Here is a 24,082-nt window from a genome sequence, read left to right on the forward strand (position 1 = left end):
CTCAGAGCATTGACAGCTGCTCCTCCTCACTGTGCAGGAAGGCGGGATGGGTGCAGCTCCCATTGCTCCTGCAGTGCAAACAATCCTTCCTCCTCCTCCTCCTCACACTCATTCCCACAGCAAAAATGACTTGTAAGGATGGAGACATAACCCTGAGCAGTAAAGAGCTGAGAGAGAGGGAGGATTTACTATCAGTTGTAAATGAGGGTGGGAGAACTGGCCTAGAGTGATGGGCTGGGCTAGAAGTGGGCAATTGCACCCAGGCTTTGCTGCTCTTTATTCTCTTTATAAAAAAAAACCTAAAATCATGCAGGCACCTCTGAAAGTGCCATTGTCAGTACTTGCCAGTCAAGCCTTGTGCTCCCAGGTGGAATTCCCTCCCAAAGTGGTGGAAGGCACAGGGAATGACTTCTGGAAAACCCTGGCTGCTGGGACTAAAATTACACTGCCTCTAAAAGAGACAGAACGAGAAACAAACAGCTGTTTTAAAAATAAAAATTACTCAAAGTTCTTCTTTTCAGTCTTGAAATTCTTATTTTACGAGCAGACCAAGCTCCTCATAATGCGGCTGAAGTGCTGAATCTGGCAGCAGTGTTAATCAAGAGCAAGGTCATGCAACTCGTTCAAATACCCAGTCATGATTCTCTGGTGCCCACTTGATATTAAATTTGATATCAACTCACCTGCAGAAATATATGAAATTTGTGCAAAAAAATCCATCTTTTTAGCTCTTTTCATTTACAGGCATTACTATTTCAACAGAATATAATTAGCAAAAGTGCTTCTTGCATTTTTAGGGAACATAATAGTTCCAGTTACTTAGACAAAAAAATTAGAATAAAAGTAGCTAGCTAAAGAATTGTCTGTTAAAAGCACAGACATCAATTAAGCTCATTTTTGATTTGCAGCTCAGTAAATCCAAAAAGAACAAATCTTCAGGAAAAAAGCTCTCAGTATGAAAATCATTGTAACATCTGTGAGGTCTCACAACACCACTGCGCCTTTACCAAGCCAATATCCAAATTAAAAGGCTTATCTTGGGCACTGAGGAAGCTCACACTTTATTTTGGGATCATCTCCAGAGGTCTATTAACCTTTCAAGACACTGTGAATAAACACTCATACACAAGTGACAGGAACTGAGAGGACTCTGAACTAAGCCTCTATAGGTAAGGTTACTTATTGGAAAAAAACAAGTTGAGGCACGTGTGTACAAAACTGGTGGTGTAATTGATCATTTCAGAGTCTTTTTTCTGAGAACACATTTAAAGGGGATCCATAAATCTGCACCTCAGTAATGTTACCACCCTCCCTTTTGCAAAGGTGTGAGTTCAAACTCTGAAAATAGGAAAAAACACTTGTACTGTGTACAGCCAGCACCTCTCCTACCCTCGTGACAAATGAAGCTGGATCAGCACATGAACAGTCCCCAAAGCCATCCCATTGCTCTGGATTGGTTAAAAATTACATCCTCTGCATTCACCCCAGCTCCAGTGGAGTTAATGCTTTCAGCACAGCCTCCTCTGCAGCACAATGCTGGCATTGTAATATTTCAGGGAGAAATGCCATTGTAAATTGCAGGTGCAAACCTGGAGTGGAGAGAGCAGGTCTCAGGAGCACATTCCCTCCCTCCCCTGCAGCTTCCACCCTGGCACAGCCCAGGGGCACAAGGGGATGGCCCAGATGCCAGCTCTGGATCAGGGCATGCCTGCACGCACCAAGGTCTGCCCCAAGCAGCTGGCCTTGGGAAGGAATTTATTTTGCCTTTATAAACAAGCAGAAAATTCCTTCAATGCAGTAGTGGAATCTTTTTTACTATTTTTAATTCTTTGGACTTCTGCATGGCAGAGGGCTCAGGGTGCTTTGAGGTTGTATGGGCTACTTCATGTGTATTTACAAAATGAAGAGAGCAAATGTCAGAGGATATATGATCAAAACACACCATACCTACAAACAGAAGACTGGAGTGAGACCATGTGTGTGCATGTAAAAGCCCCTGACACCACCAGGGCAGCATCTTTATGACTTTTTTCCCCTCCCATGCGATAGGAATTTGCATGGCTGATGAGGATATCTCCACACAAAGCAATCTGAAAAGCTGATTTCAATCAGTGGCTTAATCAAAGCCTCAGTATTGCAAAATAATATGATTAAACACTCCATTATTTCAAACAGCACAGCACTAAGCAAATCCTTGGAGGGGAGTGCTTTTGTGCACTAATCCATGCATGTAATTATTGATATGCTTTCCCATGCCCTATTCAAATGCTCTCCCCTGAGGCTTTTCTTCCACTTACACTAGGGGAGGAAAAAAAAAAAAAAAAAAAGCCAATCGGTTCAGTTTAAAGAACAAGTTGTATAACTCTTTTTGATCTGCTGCCTGAAGGATCAAATAAGGAATTCCACCAGCTGTAAGGTCAGAAGCGAACGAGAGGGCCCTGCTTGCCCTGGTGGCCACCACTACGTGCCAGCAGCAGGGGCAGGACAGGGCTGTGCCCTGGGCTGGCACCACCCTCACTGCAAGGAAAAGGTGCCAACAGATGGCTTAATGCAAGGCTGCACGGCCTTAATGGAACTTAAGGATGTAAAAATTAAAAGCAATTAAAGGCTAAGCAATTTGCTCAGTGAGAGATTAGAAGGATGCAAAGCAATGCCCACACTGGGTGCTCAGTGCAGGTGTGGACTTGCCTGTGCTGAGAGCAATTCCAGCACTGCCACGTTTAAATGGGTTTGATCTCACCAGCCTCCATCTAGAGCAGATCGTGCAAAAGACAAAAAAAATCACCAAATGTGGCCAAGAGCACCAAAGCCAGTGTATTAAAAACAGGAAAGAGAGGTTCCAGTGCAAGCACAGCCCCTGTGCTCACAGGGACCCCAGAGCAAGGTGCTGGGCACAAAGAGGCACAGCCAGAGCCAGCCCCAGTCCCCACTCACTGCAGCTTACATCAGACAACCTGAAAAGAAGCAGATTCCCGTTTTCTGGTGATTTTAATAGACCAACAGAATCATCAGGCAGAGTGTTTGGTTGGTTGCTGCTTGCACACAGGCTCTCTCAGCAACTGGGGGACACAGCTCCTGGCACTGTGGATTTCCCAGCAGCCAATAAGGGAACAGAATGACACATTTCTTCTGCTGCAAGTTAAAAATACAAAGGAAATTTCAAACATTTAGAAGCTAACATTGTTCACTTTGATCTTTAAAAATATAACACCATCTGTAGCCGTCAGATTTACAGTACAGATCTCAGATATGTACATTATTTGTTGGTATAAAAAAGCTGTCAGCAGCCCTGGTGCAAAAGTGAGGATCCTCTGGCAATCTCCTGAGTTTCAGAGAGAACTACTAACCTGAAAAACTCAACCATCAGGTTATTCATGTGCAACACAGCAAAAAAACACCACTTCCCTTGCCACAAATCCCACAAAACTAAATCCCTGAAACCTGCTTGCACTGCAAGGTGCAATATATTTGCAAATATATATTTGCAAAATTTATTTGCAGGTAATATTGGGGGGAACTTACCCCAGACCTTCCTGAACCCCAACAGCCACCTATTTCTGATCCCTACAGACCTGTTCCCTGGCACTTCTGATTTCTGCATGTCAATGCCTCCAACCTTGTAGGTTATGCAAAGGTTATACAAAATGTGAGGTATGAAAGGATTTAATTTCAAGTATCAGCATTTTTCATGCTATGCAGGTCCCACAACTACAGTTAAAAAGCAAATACGACAAAAAAATTGTATTCTCCTGTCAGCAGAGTCTCAAAAATTAGTGTGGGCTGGCTGAAAATTTGTAGAATAAACAAAACATAGCACACATGCCTTTTATAAACTTATTATGCAAGATGAGTTTGGGTAATATGCAAAACCAAATAAAACATTCAAATCATTTTCTCGATATGCATTAGCTATTCCAAATTTAACCCTGGTTTTAAGGAGGTGACAGTCCTGAGGGGCCAGGCTAGGACACAGGCCAGGGGAGAGATTGGCAAGAGCAGTCAAAAGTCAGAACTCTTTAAATGTCAGATCATTAATAGTTTTAAAACCAAAAGGCCTTGACCTTTTAAAAAAATATATTCACTGTGCTGAAAAACTCTCTTTTTCTGAAGTCAAACAAGAAACCCTGGAAATTAATTCTTACCTGCATGATGCTAATGATGACTTTTCTCATGTTTGTAGAATTCAGCTTTTTGTGCCTCAGAAATTAATAGAACAGGAGAGGACATAATATTTTTTTTTTTTGCCTGTGATATACTCTGTCCAGCTGGTATTTTTTGATTGAAAGACTGCACTTAAATCTGGCTTTGCCTTATGAAATTAAGGTCTACTAGACATTAAAAAATTCAATTAGTGCTACAAAAATTAAGGCATACCATTTCCTCAGTCTCATTTACACTAATATAGACTTTTTTCCTTTCTGTCAAGGGTGAAGGACACAGCTGAATGATGGGATTTTTTCCATCTCATTTATATATTGATGTAATAAGGGCAGACAGGTAGGCCCATGCAAGTGCTGATTCTGTCAGCAGCCCAAGTTACCAGGACTGTGAATATTGTCACTTATAGATTGATAAATGGACTACATGGACTAATTGTATTCCAGCGTCTCTGGACAGATGGCAAATCTTACAGCCATATGGTGATTATTTCCACTGAGCTGAAAGTATATTAACACTTACCAAATGTTTAAAATGATGAGATGATCTAAAATAATTTTTCTGTGAACATGGATACAAACAAAGGGCCGGCAGGGCGGGCAGGCTGGGGCTGGGCTCCCTCCCAGGGCCCCAGGGGATATTGATGGAGCTGGCTGTGTGCTGGCCCAGGGCTCTGGGAGCACAGGGTGCTTATTTCTGCTGCTCTGCACGGCCCCTGATCAGTGCCACTCTCTGCCAGCACTGAGACACGCACTCTTCCTTTTCCTGGTACTTCTCATTCCTTCTCTTCCCTCTGGCTGAAGAGATTCTGAAGTTACTGTCCCACTTTTAAAGGCAGCCATATAGCCAGCCCTGCCCCTTGAGAATCCAGTGGAGGAGTGCCCAAACCCTGATCACAGGATCCCTGGGGCAGGACTGACTCAGCAATGGGCACCTGCAGCCCAGAAAGCCAACCATGCTCTGGGTCATCCCAAAAACAGGTCAAGGGAGGTGATTCTGCCCCTCTCCCTGCTCCCACCTGGACTATGGCATCCAGGTCTGGATCCCCAGTGTAAGAAGGATGTGAAGCTGTTGGAGTGAGCCCAGAGGAGGACACACACAGATGATGAGAGGGATGGAGCACCTCTCATCTGGAGACAGGGTGGAAGAGTTCAGTTTTCAGCCTTTCAGTACCTAAAGGGATGCAAAAGAGCTGGAGAAGGATTCTTTACAAGGACATGTAGTGAAAGAACAAGGGGGAATGGCTTTAAACAGAAAGAGGACAAGTTTAGATTGAATAGGGAGAAATCCTTCCCTGTGAGGGTGGTGGGGCACTGACATGGGCTGCTCAGAGAGGCTGTGGCTGCCCCATCCCTGAAAGTGTCCAAGGCCAGGCTGGATGGGGCTTTGAGCAACCTTGTCTAGTGGAAGGATAGATGGGAAGGTTAGAACCAGATGACCTTTAAAGCACCTTCCAACCCAAACCATTCTGTGATTATACACGCACTAAATGCATTTTGCTACCCCCATGTGTACTCCCAAAAGAGAAATCAACCAGGAGGGGACAGAACCAGGCCCCAGCAATGCTGTGAAACAAACCAAAGCAGCTGAGCAGTGACCAGAGGCTCACTCTGCTCACTGCCAACCATCTTCCATAGCAAAGTTCTGCAGTGCTGCCTCAGTGGCTCAGCATGTTCCAGCTGTCCATGGAACACACCAGGCTGCTACACATCCCTTTTATGAGTTATGGATCCACCCTGCAGAACAATGGGAGAATACACACAGGAGACCTGATTCTCTCCTGCTCTGAGTTACTGCTAATTTATACCAAACAAATCCGAGCAAAATCAGCTCAAATTCTCCACAGATGTTTATGCTAGAATACTAAACCCGTATCACATGAGTTAAATGATTTTGTGCTTTGCTTCCAGAACAAAATTCTGAACATTTGTTTGTTTTAAAATAGGATTTAAAATAATGTTTTGTGTTCTGCAGTAATTTGTTTTGCATGCACTTTGATGATAGGAAAGTCCTTGCTAGTGGAAACAGCCACCTCCCTTGCTGGGGGTAAAAAAAGTTCACGTATCAGTTTTCCTATTTGCCATAAGTAAAATACAGCAAGTCAAGAGCTGGAAACTGCACTCTTCACAGTGCCTGTGATCTAAAATTAATGCCTGGTGTTGGTATGCAGAATGGATCAAGTACTTGCTCACCCACTGAGGACAAGGTGCCAACTGGTGAGAAATTCTTACTATGCTTTTCACACATTCACACTTTAGCACCCGAAGTATTAAACCGACTTCATTTTTAAGGCCTCTCTCACAGGTCTCGCTAAACACAGGTTTTTTTTAAGGAAGCTTTACTACCCCTGAAGGCAGCAAAAGAATGTTTCAGTTGCCCATTTCCCCCTGGACAGCACAGAGCAGCCCTGTGTTTTTCCATGTGCCTCCCTGCCAGCACTGACCTGGCTCTGGGCTCCAGCCAGGCTGTCCCCCCAGGCAGCAGCTCCAGCCTCAGCACAGGGCAAGGAGGTGTGCCAAAAAGGAGATGGAAAAAGAAAAAGAGGGGGAAAAGTAACTTTACTCCAAGGTGCAAAGTCTGGACCACCTGTGTAACTCACAGAAATCAGCTGTTCTTTAGTGGAATAACAGCACTGGACTATCCCAAACTGCTCCCAGCAGTTGTGTGTCTGTTTTATCTTCTGGCCAGTAATTCAGAGGTCATCCTGCAAAGCAGCTGATGAGCATAAACCCTTTCCAGTACAACCTTGTGTCACTTGTGCTAATTTAACAGCTATTGGGAAGGGTGCTGGGGATCACAGCAATATTACTTTGGTATTTCACAAGAGAAGCTGTACAGAGTTGCACAATATTGCTCTCCCTCCAAAGGACAAGGATGCCAATTCATAAGGCAGGGAGGAAAGACCAAGCAGGGAATGCAAAGTGGATTAGATATTTTGATTCCTTTCCAAACTCTAAGCTTAAAATATAAAAAACTTTGGCAACTTCTCCCCCATAGAATTTGAAATGCTAATTTCTAACTCAATGGAGAAAAGTTCTCCCAAAGATCTGAACAATACACATGCAGGATTATTACTCTGCAGCTGAAAAATTCAGAGCAGACCTTGCCTGTGGAGGGAAAAGCAGGTAACCACAGCCACAGGAGAGTGTTTACCCCAGGCCTGGGTCCAGCTGATGAAGGAAGCTGTGCCTGCAGCTCTCTGCAAAACCACAGCCCTGCAGAAAAGTCTGGGGAGGAAAAGCAGGGCGAGAGGGATTGCTAGGAGAGCCAGGCTGCACACTGTCATGTCCTTGAAAGCTGATGCATCTCCCATAATGTGCAGTTTTGAAGGTCTCAGAAAACACATGTTCAGAACCTTCTGTCTGGGGAAAGTCTTGGAGGATCACATGGAAACTTTAAAGACATTATTTGTCCTTTGGAGCTCTCAAAAGACAAAGGGGAATTTCTCATTGCGCACAAATACCAATTTTCCTGCTCCAAAGCACACGGGAAGGTGAAAGAGGCACAGAAGGGAAAGAAAAGTTCCCCAGGGAAACATGGGCACAGACACACTTCTGGATCTGCCTGGGAGATGAGCAGCTTCCCATCCATTCCAAATAACTCCTAAAGCAACAATTCCCTCCCTGGAGCGTGGGATCTGGTCCTTGTTCACAGCTATTGTGTTTCATTGTAACTGAGATTACAGACTCCAGCTTTCAGCTCCATCCCCTTGAATTTGGGTGGGTGTAGTGAAGTGACAGATCCCTGTTCTCAGTCAAGCCAATTTCTGCTCTTCTTTAAAAGGACCATAAACCAAATTAGATGGGGTTTTATGAATGAACATTTTTAGAAGACATTAAATACAAGTTTATGAGGAACACCTCTATAAACAACAGGCAACAGAAGGTTATCTATCTCCTGTAATGGACCATGAAAGTGACAAACAGCTGTCAAACATAAAATAATCATGAAAAGAGAGAGTTCTCATTCACCTGTGTGCTGTAAAGTTTTAGGCAACTAAACCTCCTTCATTGTTTCATAAAAGAATAAATTTGTCCCTATCACAGCTGGAGGAGGGGGGATTATTATGACAGTCACTGAATTTAACGCGGACTGTGTACAAAGATACTTTTATCTCCTCCTTGTGCACCTCCTTGGGCAGGAGTTGTGCCCTTGCTGTACACTGTGCCCCTGAGCACTGCCCACTTTCTGTCCTGGCTGGGCAGAAACCTCCTGGCAAGTTAGGGAGGAGTATTTCAGCTTTGGGTTTTTTTATTGGGGGTTTGGACCACATGAGGGTGTAAGAAGTAAGGACTTTACCTGGAAGGGCTTAGGTGCATCCTATGTGCAGACCACACGAGGTACAGACTCAGCTCAAGTAATATTAAGAGAGGAAAGAAAAAAGAAGGGGAAAAAAGGGAACTGCAGATGTACTGTGTTAGTGTTCAAGGGAGTGGGTGAAGTGGATAGACCTCCTCCTTTGTATGAAGGTGGAAGGAGATTAAACTGACCACCTTGTGGCTCTCATTTATGAAATGCCACTTCCACATCAGGACATGCTACATGGTGGAAGAATAATCCAAAGTGACACTCTGGGGGAAAGTTAAGCTAATGGGGACTGACGACATCACCTCCAGGACTGGCATCACATCATCCTGCACGCCAGAAACTGCTCCATCCCAAAACGAGGGATCCTCCAAGGGCAATTGTCATCAGCTCTGCAAGCCAAATCTGCCTCTTGGAGGCATGGAACAAGTTTTAAATCTGTAATTCATGCAAATTCATCTATGTGATTTGTAGGAGTTGGGGTGGTTGGGTGGCACAGGGACAACTGCACTGCTGCCATCTCTGCACCAGTGTCTGAACTACCCACCAGAACAGAGCTCATCTATAGACACCCCCATCTGTGAAATAACTGATAAAAAGGTGCCAGACTCTCCCCACATGTCCCACGCATCCTCCAAGCAGCCCTGAGTGCTGGCTGGGGACATTCTGCACTTCTCATCTCAAAGAACTTCTCCCTCTTCTATCAAATGCTCTTATTAAACATTTTCAATATCAGAAAACAATGTATGTTCCCACAAACAACTACAGAGAGACATTTCAGATGGGTGCCGCAGATTCATAGTGAGAAGCTGCAGTACAAAAGCCTGATAAAACCAGGGAGTGAAACAAAGGCAACAATAAAGTGTTGCTGTTCCAGATTACAGAGCAACTCCCAACAGCAGAGAACTTGAGTCAGTCATTGCAACTCAATTAATATGATGGGAGACTGCACCTTGAAGTACAGTACCTTTCAAAAGGAAAAGCTTTGAGTACTCCCCAGCTCTGGCTACACTGCCCTTTTTCCAGGGATGAAACAATAAGTAATTAAATACTAAAAATAAAATGCTCATACCTCCACAAATAAAATTAAGATTTCCCTTCAGAGCCAAGCAAGATTAAAATTTTGTATTTTTTTACCCCCAAGAAATATAGTGGTTCCATATCTGAGGAGAATCTGCTGCAAAGCATTAAGCAAACAACAAGTATTTATTCAGTAAGCAGTCATAGAGCACCATTTCACAGTTCCACAAGGAAGGAGCCTCAGTACAAGCAGAAGCAGCTTTAGGAAAAAAATATTTTACAAGCTGGCTACGCATTTTTTAATGTATTCCACAGAGGCCTTTGCTGTCTTCCTGCACTGAGGTACGAAACATTGCCTGATAAGAATGCAGTTGCAGGATTATTATTATTATTATTATTATGAAAATGCTAATGGGGAACAGCACTGGCAGCTCTGGAGGGCTCTCCCAGGCCTCTTGATGCACAGGCAGAAAAGTGCAACTTCTACAGAAATCTTCTTTCTGACTCGCAGAAGGGTTGAGTTTCTAAATCCTGTAGGCTGCAGCGAAACTTCCAGATGGAAAGGAAACAGTTTGTCCCTTCAGGAATTCTTACAATCTTGCATTTTGATAAGCCACGTCAAACAAATAAAATCAGATCAGTGCATGGAGGAGGCAGGAAAGGAGGACGTGGTGCCTCTGAAGGGAGCAGGTCTGCCCAGCAAGCAGCACTATCTGCTCACACCTCCATCACCCTCCTTTCCTCATTCCCCTGTCTCAAATCTGCACACTCTTGCTCCATGACAAAGCCCTGTTGTTTTGCAGCTAGAGCTCTTGCTAGCCCTCACACTGAAGCCCACAAATGCAGCACACCTACACAGCAGAGGCTCCTGCTCCCCTGTGAGTCATTAGGCAGCCTGTCCCGCCTGCTGATGTCAGCCAGCAGCATCCCTCCCTTCTAAACAAATCCTGAAACGCCTCGAGCATCCATTCTTTAAAAATATTATCTTCATTTTCATCCTGACCCCGGTGGCAAAATTACCATCAGGAAGCAATTGCCAGTGATGCAGAGGGTCCAAGAGCTGCCACGTCAATGAGGAGTGAGCAGCAGCTCTGGTGTCACACATGAGCTCAGCACCGAGCCCGCAGCACAGGCACATCCCTCACAAACAGGCACAGAGCAGCCAGCATGTGTCACCAAAAATACAATCAAAGATCAACTGCATCATCCCATCTCATCTTGTACATTTTGCATGAGTGTGTATTACACAAGCCCTACTCACACCGTGCCCAACCTGCGCTGGGTGCTGCGTGGCTGTGGCAGCGACCTTCCCAGGTACTAATTGCCTATTCCTGCCTAACTGCTCTTGCCATCCAAAGGGCTTCTTTAATGCTCAAGCTTAAACACTTCCTGTCTTCCTTTGAAGGCAATGCCCTCGTCACATTCTGAGGTTTAAGAACAGGATCACCAGCTATTTACAGTGTACAGTTATCAGAGAAACAGTTGAAATGTTCCTCTGAGCACATTTACATCCTAAAGAGCCATGACCAAATCGCAGGATAAACAAGTGACACACTGTCTTTGCAGTGCACAGAGTGCAGAAGGCGATGGAGAGCATTCAAGGTGAAAGCAGACACAGATTTGACCATGTAGCAACCTTGAGGAATGAGGATTTCCCACTCTGCACACACCCTATCGCAGAGTCAACAGGAAAACCAACAGCTGACTGAAAATGCTTACGCCTAAGTCCCTCAGTGTACGTTCATGGGTGAGGCTATTTATCTTAGGCACTGCAATAACAGAGCCAAATGAATGAATAAAACCAATACACAGCACTGCAGAAAACCTAGATGCAAAACCAGGCTGATGCCCTTGCTCTTGTGTTCTCAGCAAACTCACTGTCCTCTGCCTGGTTCATGCTGGGAATATGCTTGAACAGTTTGAAACACTTGATCACATCCTGGATCAGTTAAAAAAGTTTCAGTTTAAAGGAACTGAACATCAAATAATTCTTTTTAACATTTAAAAAGAATGTTTTCATTTAAAAAGAATTTAAATGATGCCTTTGTTATCAGGAGACCTACTCACCATTCTCTTTTCAAATAGAAAGAAGGGCTTGAGGGACATCCCAGCTTTGTGGAGAATATTTTATTTATAAGATTTTTCTCAAGTGATAATTAAAGTAACAGTGGTAATTAATTAGGTTAGCAGCTGAAAGCAATGTAACTCATGACTCTTGGTATCAAGTTTTCCTTCTGTCCACTCTTTCTACATGAACAAATGCCTGGGAAATTTGCAGCAGAACATTCAAACTAGTTGTGGTACTGGCAGATTTCTCCTCTCATAATTTAGTGAATTCATCTGTAGCAGACTTTATAAATTCAGTTTCATGCATGTGTCTGCAGTGCTGTGAACCCTCACATGGTTGTGAGAGGTGAAGTCACTTCGACAAAAAACTGTGACAGGTTTGTTCACTCACCTGAATCCAGCCACACCAAAACTCAAAACACCCACAAATCACTATGAGGCCCCAGCTGTTTGGTCCTTTCTTTTCTCTTCCACCCACCCCACCAAGCTCCCTGCCTCTCTAACCTTGCATAAATGAGTTTAACATAAGGGACTACACTCTGCTGAGGTCAATGGAGCTTCCTCATTGTTTCAGTGAACCCAAATACTGCTCCAGAACACAAAGTTCTCTGGACCTGACTTTTCCACAGATTCTTGTACAGACACCTGTATTTGTACACAGACACAGAATCCTCCAAGTCAAAGTAACATCCATTTATATCTACCCTGCACAATGGAAATAGCCATGTCAGGAACCAAGGCTGTGAAGAATCAAGCTTCAAAAACATGAGATGAGCAGCCTCAGCACCTATCAGATCTCAGTCCCTTTCCCTGAACACCAAAACCACCACCAGCTGGATATAATCTGCCCCCCTGAGCTATGCTGGGAACCAAACTTAAGCTGCTGACCTTGAAATCTCAAGAGAAGAGTCCCTGAGCTCAGAGTACCAACTCAGCTGTGTTCAGGCACACTCTTGTCCCAGCCCTGCTTCGAGGGACTGCAGGGACAGCCAGGTGCCATTCCCTGCCTGCCCCTGCCCTGGCAGACAGATGGCCTGGCCAAACTTTGGAGGGAGCTGGTGAGAGGCTCCCGTGGATTTCAGCGGGAGCTGGAGGAAAGCCAAGGTGAATTTCCTCTGCAACAACACCATCCCTGCCACCGAGCTTCGCAGGCTCAGCTTATCACCATGGTTTCTAAAGTGCTGCTGGTACCAGAAAGTGAACACCCTCCAAAATTACTGCCTTCCTGTAACACGAGCCTCATCACATGTTCTCCTTTGTTTATCTCCTTCATTCCTTGCCCTCACATCAGGTTTTGCCTTTTACTCCCCAAACACAGCCACGTGTTGGCCGATGGACGTTGGCACTGCTGGCAGCAGGAGAGAGGAGAGCAAGGCAGCCTTCCCTGAGCTCTTAGATGTCAGAGCATAATAAAAACATCATGTATGGCTGCCCTCAGCAATACAGCCCCACGCACCTTTCTGTGAATGTATCACAGGGGGAACAGAGTTTTGTTCAAGAGACCAAGCTCCTTAAGATGAGGGTCCTTCATTGCCTGATCCAGGCTTGGAAACCTGCCTTTTCCAAACTTCCTGGGGCTTGGCTCAAAGCTCACCTGGAGAGTTATGGATGGATCCCAGCTGCAGGGGACTAAATTACCCCACTGGCCCCAGAGGAAGCAGCAAAGAGAAGACATCTCACATCAGCCAAAAGAAAGGTGTGCTGTGAGCTAGTTCATCATTAACCTGTATCACACACACTTCTACAGTTGGACAGCTTTCTGCAATTATTTCTAACACTCAAAGACCTGGTTGTCATTTTGATATGATTTATAAAAGAGAACTAAAACACAATTTTAATGCTAGAGGGCATTTAAATCAGTTGAGTTTTAATCCAACGGATAATATAAATATCAGCTTCAGCAGTGAAGAGATTTACAGGTCGAATCCAAACTGGATACTTGTCATACACCTCATAACAGAAATTATTTGTTATGGATAGATAAGGAAATACAAAGATAGTAAAGAAATGAAGATAATAAAAGAATTTAGGCACAGATGAAACAGCTATCCAACACCTTTTAAAATCAGCTAATACCAAAACCACAAGCATCCTTATAACTGTAAATTTAACTTGGGCTGCTGAAACTGAGGTCATGGTGAGCCAGACCACAGCTATCAGATGAGCCAGTGCAGCCCACCAACATCAGAGACACTTCCTTGACTGTGTCGGTCCTTGGCTTGCGACAGCAAGAGACAAAGAAGGGGGTATTTTCAGACACAGATTTCTACAGCTGGAAATGCGTTACATTGTGATTTTCAAATAGCTGAAGTTTAAACTTTGAGAGGATTGAGGTAACAGCAGTGAGAAGATATGCTGGGTAGAAGAAAGAAGTGATTTGGGAAAAGATCCATTCCCTTCAAAGCAGACATTTGTCCAGTGAGATTCTTAACAGTGGCTTGACCAAAATACAGTGGTTTTTAGTCAGCAGCAACTTTCACATTGACTTTTATGGACACTGGAGCAGATTTTTTTTTCTGGTGACTTTTTTACAAGGTTGTTTTCATGTCCCTTGTATTACAGGCATTAGGTTTTTTTAAAAACATGTAAATTGTAAAACTTGACACTACCTTGCTGCCTAGTGAGTTGAACTAAACCAACAGTTTAAATAGCTCAGCTCACAGCTAATAAGCAATTTAAATAGCTTTGCTTTGCTAAGCTCAAGTAGCTGTATCAGGTTTCATAGCACGATCAGTCACTGCCAAATCCATAGGCAGCATTTAAATGAATCATTAGCAATGGTCACCCCCAGGAAAAAGAAAAAAAGGAAAGTAAAAGAAAAAATATTTTAAGAGCTAAGAATCAAGTCATTGCCACAATTTCTATGAGTACATTCCCCATATGTGACACCAAAATGTGCCCAGGAAGCAAATCCCACTCAAATGCCTGGGCCAAAATATATTCATCCAAGTAAGAATGACTGAGCTCTGTGTTGTGACCACAACCTGCTTGAGCACAGAGGTGCCCATGAGTACAGAAGGACAAGCTGGAGCATGCAGAGGTGAGGGATTTGCAGCACAGATAGAACCGGAAGAAAACTGGGAGGCTGCTCCTGTGCCATGTGTGCTCAGTAATGCTATCACAGCTGCTGTAATGCTATCACAAATGTGCCTCCAAGCTCTCTGGATCAGAAAGGTGAATGGCAAGATAATTATGTGAGACACTGGGAAAATGCATATTCACCAAACACCTTGTCTGAACTCTGTACAGAGAGTGCAAGAGAAGGCACAACCCACGCTGGAACCCGGGGAGTGAATGACACTGGGAGCCTGATCTCACATGCACCAGGGTAAGGCTGAAGAGACTGAGACACACATTAAATCAGGGTGCTGAGCTGGGCTAGTGAACGTGCCTGCTGCCTGTGCAAGCCTGCACGTTCTGACACTGCATGCAGCAGCACAGACAGGAGCACAGCCAGAGCTCTCAGCAGCCTCTGCAGCCAAAGTCCTTCTCAGCCTGAGCAGGACCACACCGAGCCCACAACTCCACCTGGCTGACAGAAGGGGTGGAGAGCACCGTGACCTTCCACTCATCTCTCCAAGCCACAGCTAAACTGATCTACCAGCATGGAAGCTGTTAAAAATGACAGCAACTAAAATATCTGCCTTTAGAGCCACCCAGGCAGAGTGACAGAGGCAAGTTTCCGTGGATGGATGTTTCTGATCATCCTGGACTCTGCGGGGCAGTGCTGCTCCAAACAGGTTTCAATACTTCTTTCTCCAACCCCAAGGACAGTTTCTCTTTTATCTTCCAGTGAAACTTTGCATAATTAAGAAGCAGATGAGCCCCTGTAATCCTGAAGAGAAACGTGGGGAGATACTCACTTAGATCCTATTTCTCCCTCTGCCCCTGTACTTCTATTCAGTACTGCTGGGTATCAAATTTGGACACGTGCATGTCATTTTAATTCATTATTTAACTATACAGCCTCAAATTGTACCACAATTCAACAACAATTAACAATTCCATAGTGGAAATTTGGACATTTGAAAGCAGCAGAGGAAGCTCAGAAACTGGAGAACGATTCCTTGCCACATGGTGGTGAGGAGAGGCAAGGAAAAGGTGTAAGAGAACATAATAGGATAAAAATAAAGTAAATTAAATGTGTGGGTTTGGAATCCCCCAAGACATTCTGGTCGAGAGGATCTCAAACCTATATATAGTTCAAGCCAAAGGCACAACCTTAACCTCCCTTCTCTGATATTCAGTTCAAGAATTGCCCAAATGCCAGCATTTGGCTTTTGTCCCCTCATATAAGTTAGAGGATAGCAAAAATGCAGGACTAATTGTTGGAAAGACCAAGCTGAATTCTCCAAGAGGCCACCACACGTGGTCAGAGACTTCTGGCATGTTAAAAAAAAAAATTTAAAAGGGAAAAAAAATTTACACAAATTAGGGACCACCTGGCACAATCCAGGCAAGTTTACCGTGTGCCTCCAGCAGCCAGAGCTCGGGCAGAAGCAGCGAGTGAAAGATCTGACAATGAACTCGCGGCACATCCCGCGGCTGACCGGGCACGGACCGGCCCCGGCCCCGCTCCGCCGCACGCCGAGCTGCTCCCGCTCCTTCCAGCGGGGATTTCGCCGCCGGTGCTCTGCCCCCGCGGCGTGCCCGCTCCGCCGGCGGCTCCCGAGCGGGCGGCAACGATTAATTACGCTATCAAATGATTAATTACGTTATCAAACGCTGCCGTTCAGGGCAGCGCTCCCGGGGCGGCCGCGCTCTCCCCGCTCCGCTCCGCACCTGCGGCGGGGCCGGGGCGGGAGGCGGCGCCCACGCGGGGCCGGGACGCGGAGCCCCCGCGGGCCGGGCCCGGCGCACTCACCCCATGTCTCGGCACCTCTCGGCGGCGGCGGCTCCCCCGGGCGGCTCCCCGCGCTCGGCGGCCAGCGGCGGCCGCGTCCCCACTTCGCACATGCGGCCGCCCCGGGCCCGGCTGGCTGCGGCTGCACGGCGGCTGCACGGCGGCGAGAGCCGTCCTGCTCCTCCTCCCGCCGCCTCCCTCCCCCCTTACATAACCTCCCTCCCGGGCGGCGGCGGCACCGAGCAGCTCCCGCGGCTCCCGCCGCCCTGCCAGGCGGCAGCGCGGGGGCGGCGGCCGGGGCGGGGCGGTGGGCGCGCCCCGGGCCCCTCCGCTCCCCGCCGGTGGGCGGGATGTGCCCCGGTGGCGGCGCCGGGAGGAGCGGGGCTGCGGGATCTCGTCCTCACGGTGCCCTCGCCGGACGGGGACGAGGCAGCGAGAAAACTTCGCGTGAAGTTGTGGGGTGTCCCCACGCGGCCCCGCCCGCGGCCGGGCAGCCTCAGCGGCGACAGAGATGTGCCCACCCCGGGAGCGGCTGTCCCGCACCGGCTGGGCTGTCCCGCACCGGCTGTCCCGCACCGGGATCCCCCCGCCAGCCCCGGCTCCGCGGCGCGCCCCGAGCGCGGGTCCCGGGATGCGCTTCCCACCGGAGGCGATGCCACGCCGGGGATGCCCGGTGAAACGCGAGCGGGCGATTTTTTCCCCCTGACACGCCCTCCCCGCGGTCCGAACCGCGTTCACCGGGCCGTGAGTGCGGAGCTTGCGGGGCCGGCTCAGCCCCGTTTGGCGCTGGCCCCGGCAGAGCCAGCCCCGCAGCCGGGCAGCATCCCCCTGCTCTGCCCACAAACGGGAATGAATCCCGTCGGGAGGGCTCAGCCTCCGCTGGCTCTTCTCAGCTGCAAGTCTGTGCCACACAGGGTCCCAAAATTCTGTAGGTGAAATAAAGAGGGATTCCTAACCAGGGAAGGAAACATTGGATTAGTGTGGAAGAGCCGTGTAATGGCGACCCAGGCACGAGGGTGACACTGGCATCTGAGCGGCAGTCACAGGGCACAAATCCATAGCACAGCCGTGGACCTGCTTGTTCGGGTGTTCACAGGACTGTGTACACAGACACAGTTACTCTTTCGTGGAGAAGATACGCCCAATTCACACATAAGACAGGCTTTTAACTTCACCCACACAAAGTTATAATTAATACTCTGCCATCAAGAGTGATTATTTTCATCTTTTTTTTTTTTTTTTTAATCTCACATTGATTTATCCTTTCTTTCCAGGGAAGTTTAGAAATTGTGGGAAAGGTTTTATGCTTGCTTGCTTTTACTTCATTTACTTGCATTACTTATATTTACTATGTCTAATACCTGGGGGTGTCCCTAGTATTACCTTGGCACATCATGGGAGTCCTGAAAGGAAAACTTAGCCAGCAACCAAACACCTCCCAGCTATGGACAGTGGAACCCCTTTTCTGACAGACAGCTATTTCCTGATGGCTGGAACACCAAAATGGAATTTCAGTCCCATACACCCAAAGTCCATGTCACTGGAGGGAAACACGAGCAGGGTAAACACAGACATTGTCACAAGGCTGTGAGATGACACCTCTCCAATGCACCTGCTCTCTTTATCACAATCAGGGTTACTGTGGGTGTTGAAGGAGACTTAACTCCTTACCTAATCACTGATGTAAACGTTCCTGTGTCCTGTTCTGCCAGCTGAAGGTGAGGCTCCATTTCCTCTGGGACAGCCATGGCAAAAGTGACAAACCTTTCATGTTCATGGTGAGCTGCATCCTTGGATATTGCTTTGATGTGACCATTCTTCTCTTCTGGGGAAACAGTGAGGGGTAACACTTTCTGAGGGTAAAACCAGCAGCCTAGAAATCTTGTGGAAAAAACTCTCACCATGGATCTGAGCATTTTATAGCACTGTTTTTACACCATTTACCTCATTTTGTTAAATTACATCCTCCATTCATCAGAGAGAAGTTGTCTTGGTCCTCGCTAATTAGCTCATTTTGGTGAGTTTCCAAAAAGCTGTGTTTTATGAACCAATGCTGCATGAGACTTACAAGTATCTAATGGAATTGGATCAAAATGGGGTAATGCACTCAGTGTGTGTGTCATGATAAGATGAGAATTGGAAATTGGAACTGCAGTTGCCTTAGCATTTTCTAATTTCTTAATCTTTTCCAATCTTGCATTCAAGACTGTGCTTTCATCCCCATTTGTAAAAATAAAGGTTAAGTTTATGGAAGCATAATTGCCTGTGAAATTCACATGATACTGAATTTTGTATATTACTTTTGTTCATAAGGTCTGCCAACTTCATTCATGCTCTTTGCAGAGCTGTCTTCTAGGACATAAAAGGTTTTAGTCCCATTTCTTCAGTACCCTGAGACATTTTCCTTGGCAGACAGCAAGTTAACCCAGTTTTCTGCTCTTATTTGAGAGTATTTGGGATAAGTGCAGGCCCTTCATCTGAAATTCCCACTATTCTTCCAAATGGGTGAGATACTCCTCCTTCTGAAGTGTGGCACAAGTGGAGGACTTGTGGTCCTCCTTTTTCTGCCAAAAAAAGGATGAAGCCCTGTCCTCACTTCAAGTCAATGATACAAGTCCCAGGGATTTGAGTAAGGCCCAAATTTCATCCAAACCATTTAACAATATCAATATTGAATTAAGCAATTTTTGTACAGACAGTTCTATCTTGAACCTCTCAACCAGCACTGTGTCCTAGTTTGTGTGTAGTTCCCATTGATTTACATTATTTTTGTGTAATTTAGTATTGCAGTTGTTTAAGGTATTTTCAGTTCTCTGGAAATGAGAACTATAAATATTCTATCACAATTAATCAGTTCTCAAGCTTCATGTGTGACACGATCTTTCATTTCCGAGCTGGCTCAGGCACAGGATGTGTAAGGGAGGGTAATTCAGTCCTCATTTAGTATTCACAAGTGTGCCCTTATTGCTGGGGCATGCTTAGGAACACTCAAAATACTGAAGGCACAGGATCCCTTGGTAGAATTCAAGCTGAGGAATAAAAATATCCACATTCTGTAAATGGGTCTAACTTCTTTAGATGAGAAATTTCCCCTGTTCCCACAGGCCTCCTAAAGATATAATTTTTTGATTCCTAGATACAGGGTGAATATCCTTTTCAGAAAGCTGATCTAACAATCAGGACTATGTACCCAGCATTCTGAAAAGCACAGAGCTCACTGGGCTCTTCCTCTCTCTGGGTTTCTGTTCTCTCCTTTTGTTTGGATTTCACCATTGTTGTCTTCTGCCACTCTATTTTATTTTAGATATAATTTTATTGCAGAATAAACCTGCTGTTCGGTCTTTTTAAGCTATTATACTTCAAGGTACTTTTCTCTCTATTTTCCATGGCAGATAGTATTAAATAAAATATTCAGTACTGTGATTTTCTCTTTTTTCCAAGTAGACTTATCAAATCTGCATTTTTTTAAATCCAGCAGGACTGTGCAACTTCCTCCCTTTGACAAATAACCAACCATTTTTTATCTTTAAATGTTATCCAGGAGTTTAACCAAAATAAGCTTGGGGGAATTCTTGATTTTTACATTTGAAACAGAGAGTTCATTTTTTAAATCTCCTGACAAATGGAGAACTAATGTAATTATAGTATCACTGGATATAAAATGTTAAAGGTGAGCAATTGAGGAAAGAAAAGATTTTAAATAATTTTGTTGAAAACACTCTGATTTGCATTATTTGTTTTTAAATCGTACTTAATCTGATATCTAAAAACTAATTAGGACAAAAGATCTATTTGCTTAAAATAATAAACAATTTTGTCCTTTCAATTAAAATATCAGAGCTCACAATAAACATGAGACCTTCAACAAATCTCCAGCAAGACATCTGATTTCTAGGAAAAAAAAGTTTTCTACTCCAGTCTCCTTCAGAAATAAGCCAAAATAATAGGATTACTTTCTGTGTCTTTAAAAGCAAAAAATAAAAGGGAGAAATTAATTTAAAAGCAATTTGTCAATCTACTTTAAAATGGGTTGCATTTATCTTACTATGGGTTGCAGTTCTCTTATTATTTTGTGCAGTTTATTCTTATATTTACTCAGTGCCAGGAAGCACCTGTCTAACTGGAGTCATAGAGGGTTCATGCCCAGTTTCTACTTCACTTTTTTAAGAGTTATCCTGTGAAATATGCAAGTACCAAATCCAAGCAGATGTTTATGTAAATGCAAAGAGCTGTCATTGTCACACTGTGGTATATGTTGCCTTCTCAATAAAGACAAATGCAGCCAACCAAAAATAATTTCAAATAAAATCTTAGAGAGAGAAGACCTGGACACATAAAGAAAGGCAGCAAAACCAGAACAATGCCCTGCAGTCACCACAGGAGATGTGAGTACCCAGCAAGGTGTTGAAGGCTACAAAACTGTAAGAGGCTGCTGGGGTATAAGGTGCTGACCACTGGCAGAGTCAGAGCCTCTGTCAGCATTAATACACAATAGGACAGATCCTTTAGGCTCCTTTGTGCCTTGGTCTGCTAGAAATCCAGCCTGGGACACATCCAGGAGTGCACACTGAACATTTGTAGAGGTGGTGCCACACGAGGAGCAGACCCTTATCAGATCTTTTCCTTTGTTCTTACCAGATAAGACAGACAGATAATCCCAATTCTCCTTCTTAATGTTTTCATTGATGTAGACACTTTGATTGTGCCCACTCCACTGTAAAGGAAATAAGTTTGGTCACCTGACAGCTTTTTTCTGTATGTAGTGGGAGTTGCTGCTGTGCTCTGGAATCATGCTGGGTTGAACTGGTTTGGCAGGAACAGGCTGGGACTCTGCAGGTGATGAGCACTGCACGTGAACATCCTCACAGCTTGTATTTGAGTCTATTTACTTGTTCATATGCACAAAAATACTGCTTTTTTGGGCACACATGCATGAGTGAAGATCTTCATAAAGCTGCTCAAAGGCATGTACAGGTCTCACAGATGAGATCGATCCTGACTTGCTCCTCAAAACTGTATCAAATATGTTCAATTTTTCCCTTCCAATATGCAGGGCTTTGCATTTCATATGGCACTTTGGAAGTTATCAGCTTTTTCACTCAAAATTTATTTTGGGGGCTTTCTTTTTAAATCCCCAGAGAAAGAAAAAAGGTTCCATTTCATCTGCAAATACAGATTTTGACTCTGGTTTCCTTCCAGGCTTATATCATAAAATTCCTTTTATTTGCATTTTATAAAATGGGAGTTAGAGCAATCAGGCACCAATTATGCAAACGGAGTAGATTAGTTTTCTTTTAAACTAATTCAGATCAAAATTGTTGGTCCTGGCAGGCCAAATTATACAAGAGAAGGGAGAAGGGAAGAACTGTATGTCTTGTCTGTTAGCAACAGGACCCTCATATTGCGACTTGGCTGTCACAGTGCTGGTGACAGCCAAGGCTGCAGCAGAGAAGCAGATAATAGGGAAGGGAAAAGATATTCACATTTTTGGTGAAAAAAGCTTGATTTTCAAACATGCAGAATTGTATGACCATACATTTCAGCAAAACATTTTGCTCACATGTAAATTTCCTTGTAGCTTGGGAGTTTTTGATTTTCAGGCCCTTTCTACCATCTGTAACTCAATCTCTATTTTTTAAAGAAATTGCAGACATCTGTTTAAATACCCATCTCTTCCGTCAGATGGAATTTTGGAATCAAAAATATAAGCTCAAAAATAATACTAAAGTTGGGTTTCATTTCCAAGCAACCACAGAGTGGCATTTTCAACACTCCCTTCCCAATCTGCCCACTGTGCTGAGCTGCCTGGGTTGGCTCTCCAGGACAGCAGCAGTGTCTGCTCTGGGCCCTGAGCTGGGTAAGGGGATCCTGCTGCATGGGGGCAGAAAGAGATGGGGAGGAGGAAAAGATCCTCCCGGGCTCATGGCAGGAGCCAGGGGAAGGAATGAGATGGAAATGTAGGATGTTCCTGGAGACTGTAGTGAGAAATGTGGTTTTATCTTTTTCCAGCCTGTCATCCTGTTTCCCACCTGCCCTTCTCCCTGGGTCTGTGTGTGCCAGCAGGCAGGTCTTTATCCCCCATTACCTCCAAGGGTCACTCATCACTGTGTCCCAATTGTCTCTCTTTCTATAGAGAGGCTGGGGCCAGACATTTCTGAGTATTTTCGTTTCCCAGAACTGCTGCCTTGGCTGCTTGTGGGAGTTTGTACCTCAGGCTGGTGCAAAATACCTCATTCTTTGTGTTTCTCTTGGACTCACTCATCAGTGGACTTTAACCTGCAATCAGCTCCTTGCTTGCCCGACTGGAAAGGGAAGACATTTCCTGGGCACAGCAGAGTCTGATTCATTTCCAGCAATGCCCAAAGTTTTGTATTTCCCTGTGGGCTGAGCTGTGGGGATTCTTTGCCTGGATAATTCTCCAAGGACAGAGCAGCGCTGACAGTGCCAGATGGGAGTGAAGCTACACAGAATTTCAAACCTATTTACAAACCTGAAGGTTGAGATGGGGTGGTGATACCCCAGACAACTCACCTGAATTCTGAAGGACACAAGGGGCACCACAGCACAAGGTTTCTCTCATCCAGTTGTAAAAAATACCTTGACTTAGAGAAGTCAGACCTGGCTCGGAGACTGGAAGTTTGCAGGGCCCAGGATATCAGCTATGGGTGTTTTTCACAAACAGGGATGATTTTCATTTGTGAAGAAAACTGTTTGTCACCACAAAAGCTGTATTTTGCACCATCCTCTGAAAAAAGTGTTGAGCTTTTCACCTTGCAGACTGTCCTATGGAAAGCAATTGAGATGCATTTAAGAAGTAGGATAATGTCCAAAATGCATTAGAAAAGAAAAACAATAAAACCAAACCAAACAATCCCCCAAACCCACAAACAAATAAACAAACCTTACCGGCCTTAATTTATATCACTTTCAAATAAAGTTAAAGAAAAGTTAAATACCTTGACTTATACCAGTCTTTTTGTCTAAGTCTCGCTAAACTACAATAATTATTCAATAATAAAAGTGAAGCCAGAGAGCCACAAATCACGATGGTACTACTACACTAAAAACTCAGATCTCAAAAAGTGAAAAAATAGCTATTTGAATAGAATAGCAAGATTTCAGCTTCCACAAAAAAAGATACCAGGAGTACCTTGGTGAAAAAGTGCATTTTAAAGGCCTCCATTGGGTGCAAGTTGGGCTGGGTACCTTCTTGGATAGTTCAAGGAATGTTTCTGCATTCCTAATTCTACCCAATATTACTTTGTCCTGCAACAGTACCTGGATGACAAAATACATAAATGCTACCAATCAGTTAAATAAACATAATTGATTTTCTCTTTTTTCAGTTCTGTATTTTTCTTCTCAGAAAATATCTACTGCCAACACTCTTAAATACAACCTTGCAAAATTCTACATAACAGAAGTTATAAAATTCTTGTACCTAATGGTAAGCACAGATTCCACTTTTCCTGGGAAATGTCATGGTCCTTGGGGGATGTATAAAATCCATACTCTTTGAAAAATCAGAGCAAACCTTTATTCAATACAAATATTTTTAAAAACCCCAAATATTTTAGAGACAGTTTGCAGCTCAAGCACCCAGAGGAGCACTCTCTAGATCCAGAGTCCTTTCCTGGGTTTAGAAGAAAAAGGCTGGCAGGCAGCAGCAGCCATGGGTAATGTTAAACC

The 24,082-nt window shown here is 44.7% G+C and overlaps 1 protein-coding gene across 4 annotated transcripts in view; it reads right to left on the reverse strand.

Annotated features, from left to right (window-relative positions):
- HOMER2 (homer scaffold protein 2) overlaps positions 1 to 16,484 on the reverse strand; it is a 59,187-nt gene extending 42,703 nt beyond the window's left edge. For all 4 annotated transcript variants that reach the window (XM_058033192.1, XM_058033190.1, XM_058033191.1 and 1 more), the window contains exon 1: positions 16,415 to 16,484. In XM_058033192.1, the coding sequence (XP_057889175.1) occupies positions 16,415 to 16,419 (5 nt within the window). In that variant the 5' untranslated portion in view covers positions 16,420 to 16,484. The remainder of the gene's footprint in view (positions 1 to 16,414) is intronic.
- Positions 16,485 to 24,082: the final 7,598 nt, after the last annotated feature.

The sequence above is a fragment of the Melospiza georgiana genome, chromosome 13 (assembly GCF_028018845.1).
Source record: "Melospiza georgiana isolate bMelGeo1 chromosome 13, bMelGeo1.pri, whole genome shotgun sequence".
In the NCBI taxonomy this organism is placed as follows: Eukaryota; Metazoa; Chordata; class Aves; order Passeriformes; family Passerellidae; genus Melospiza; species Melospiza georgiana.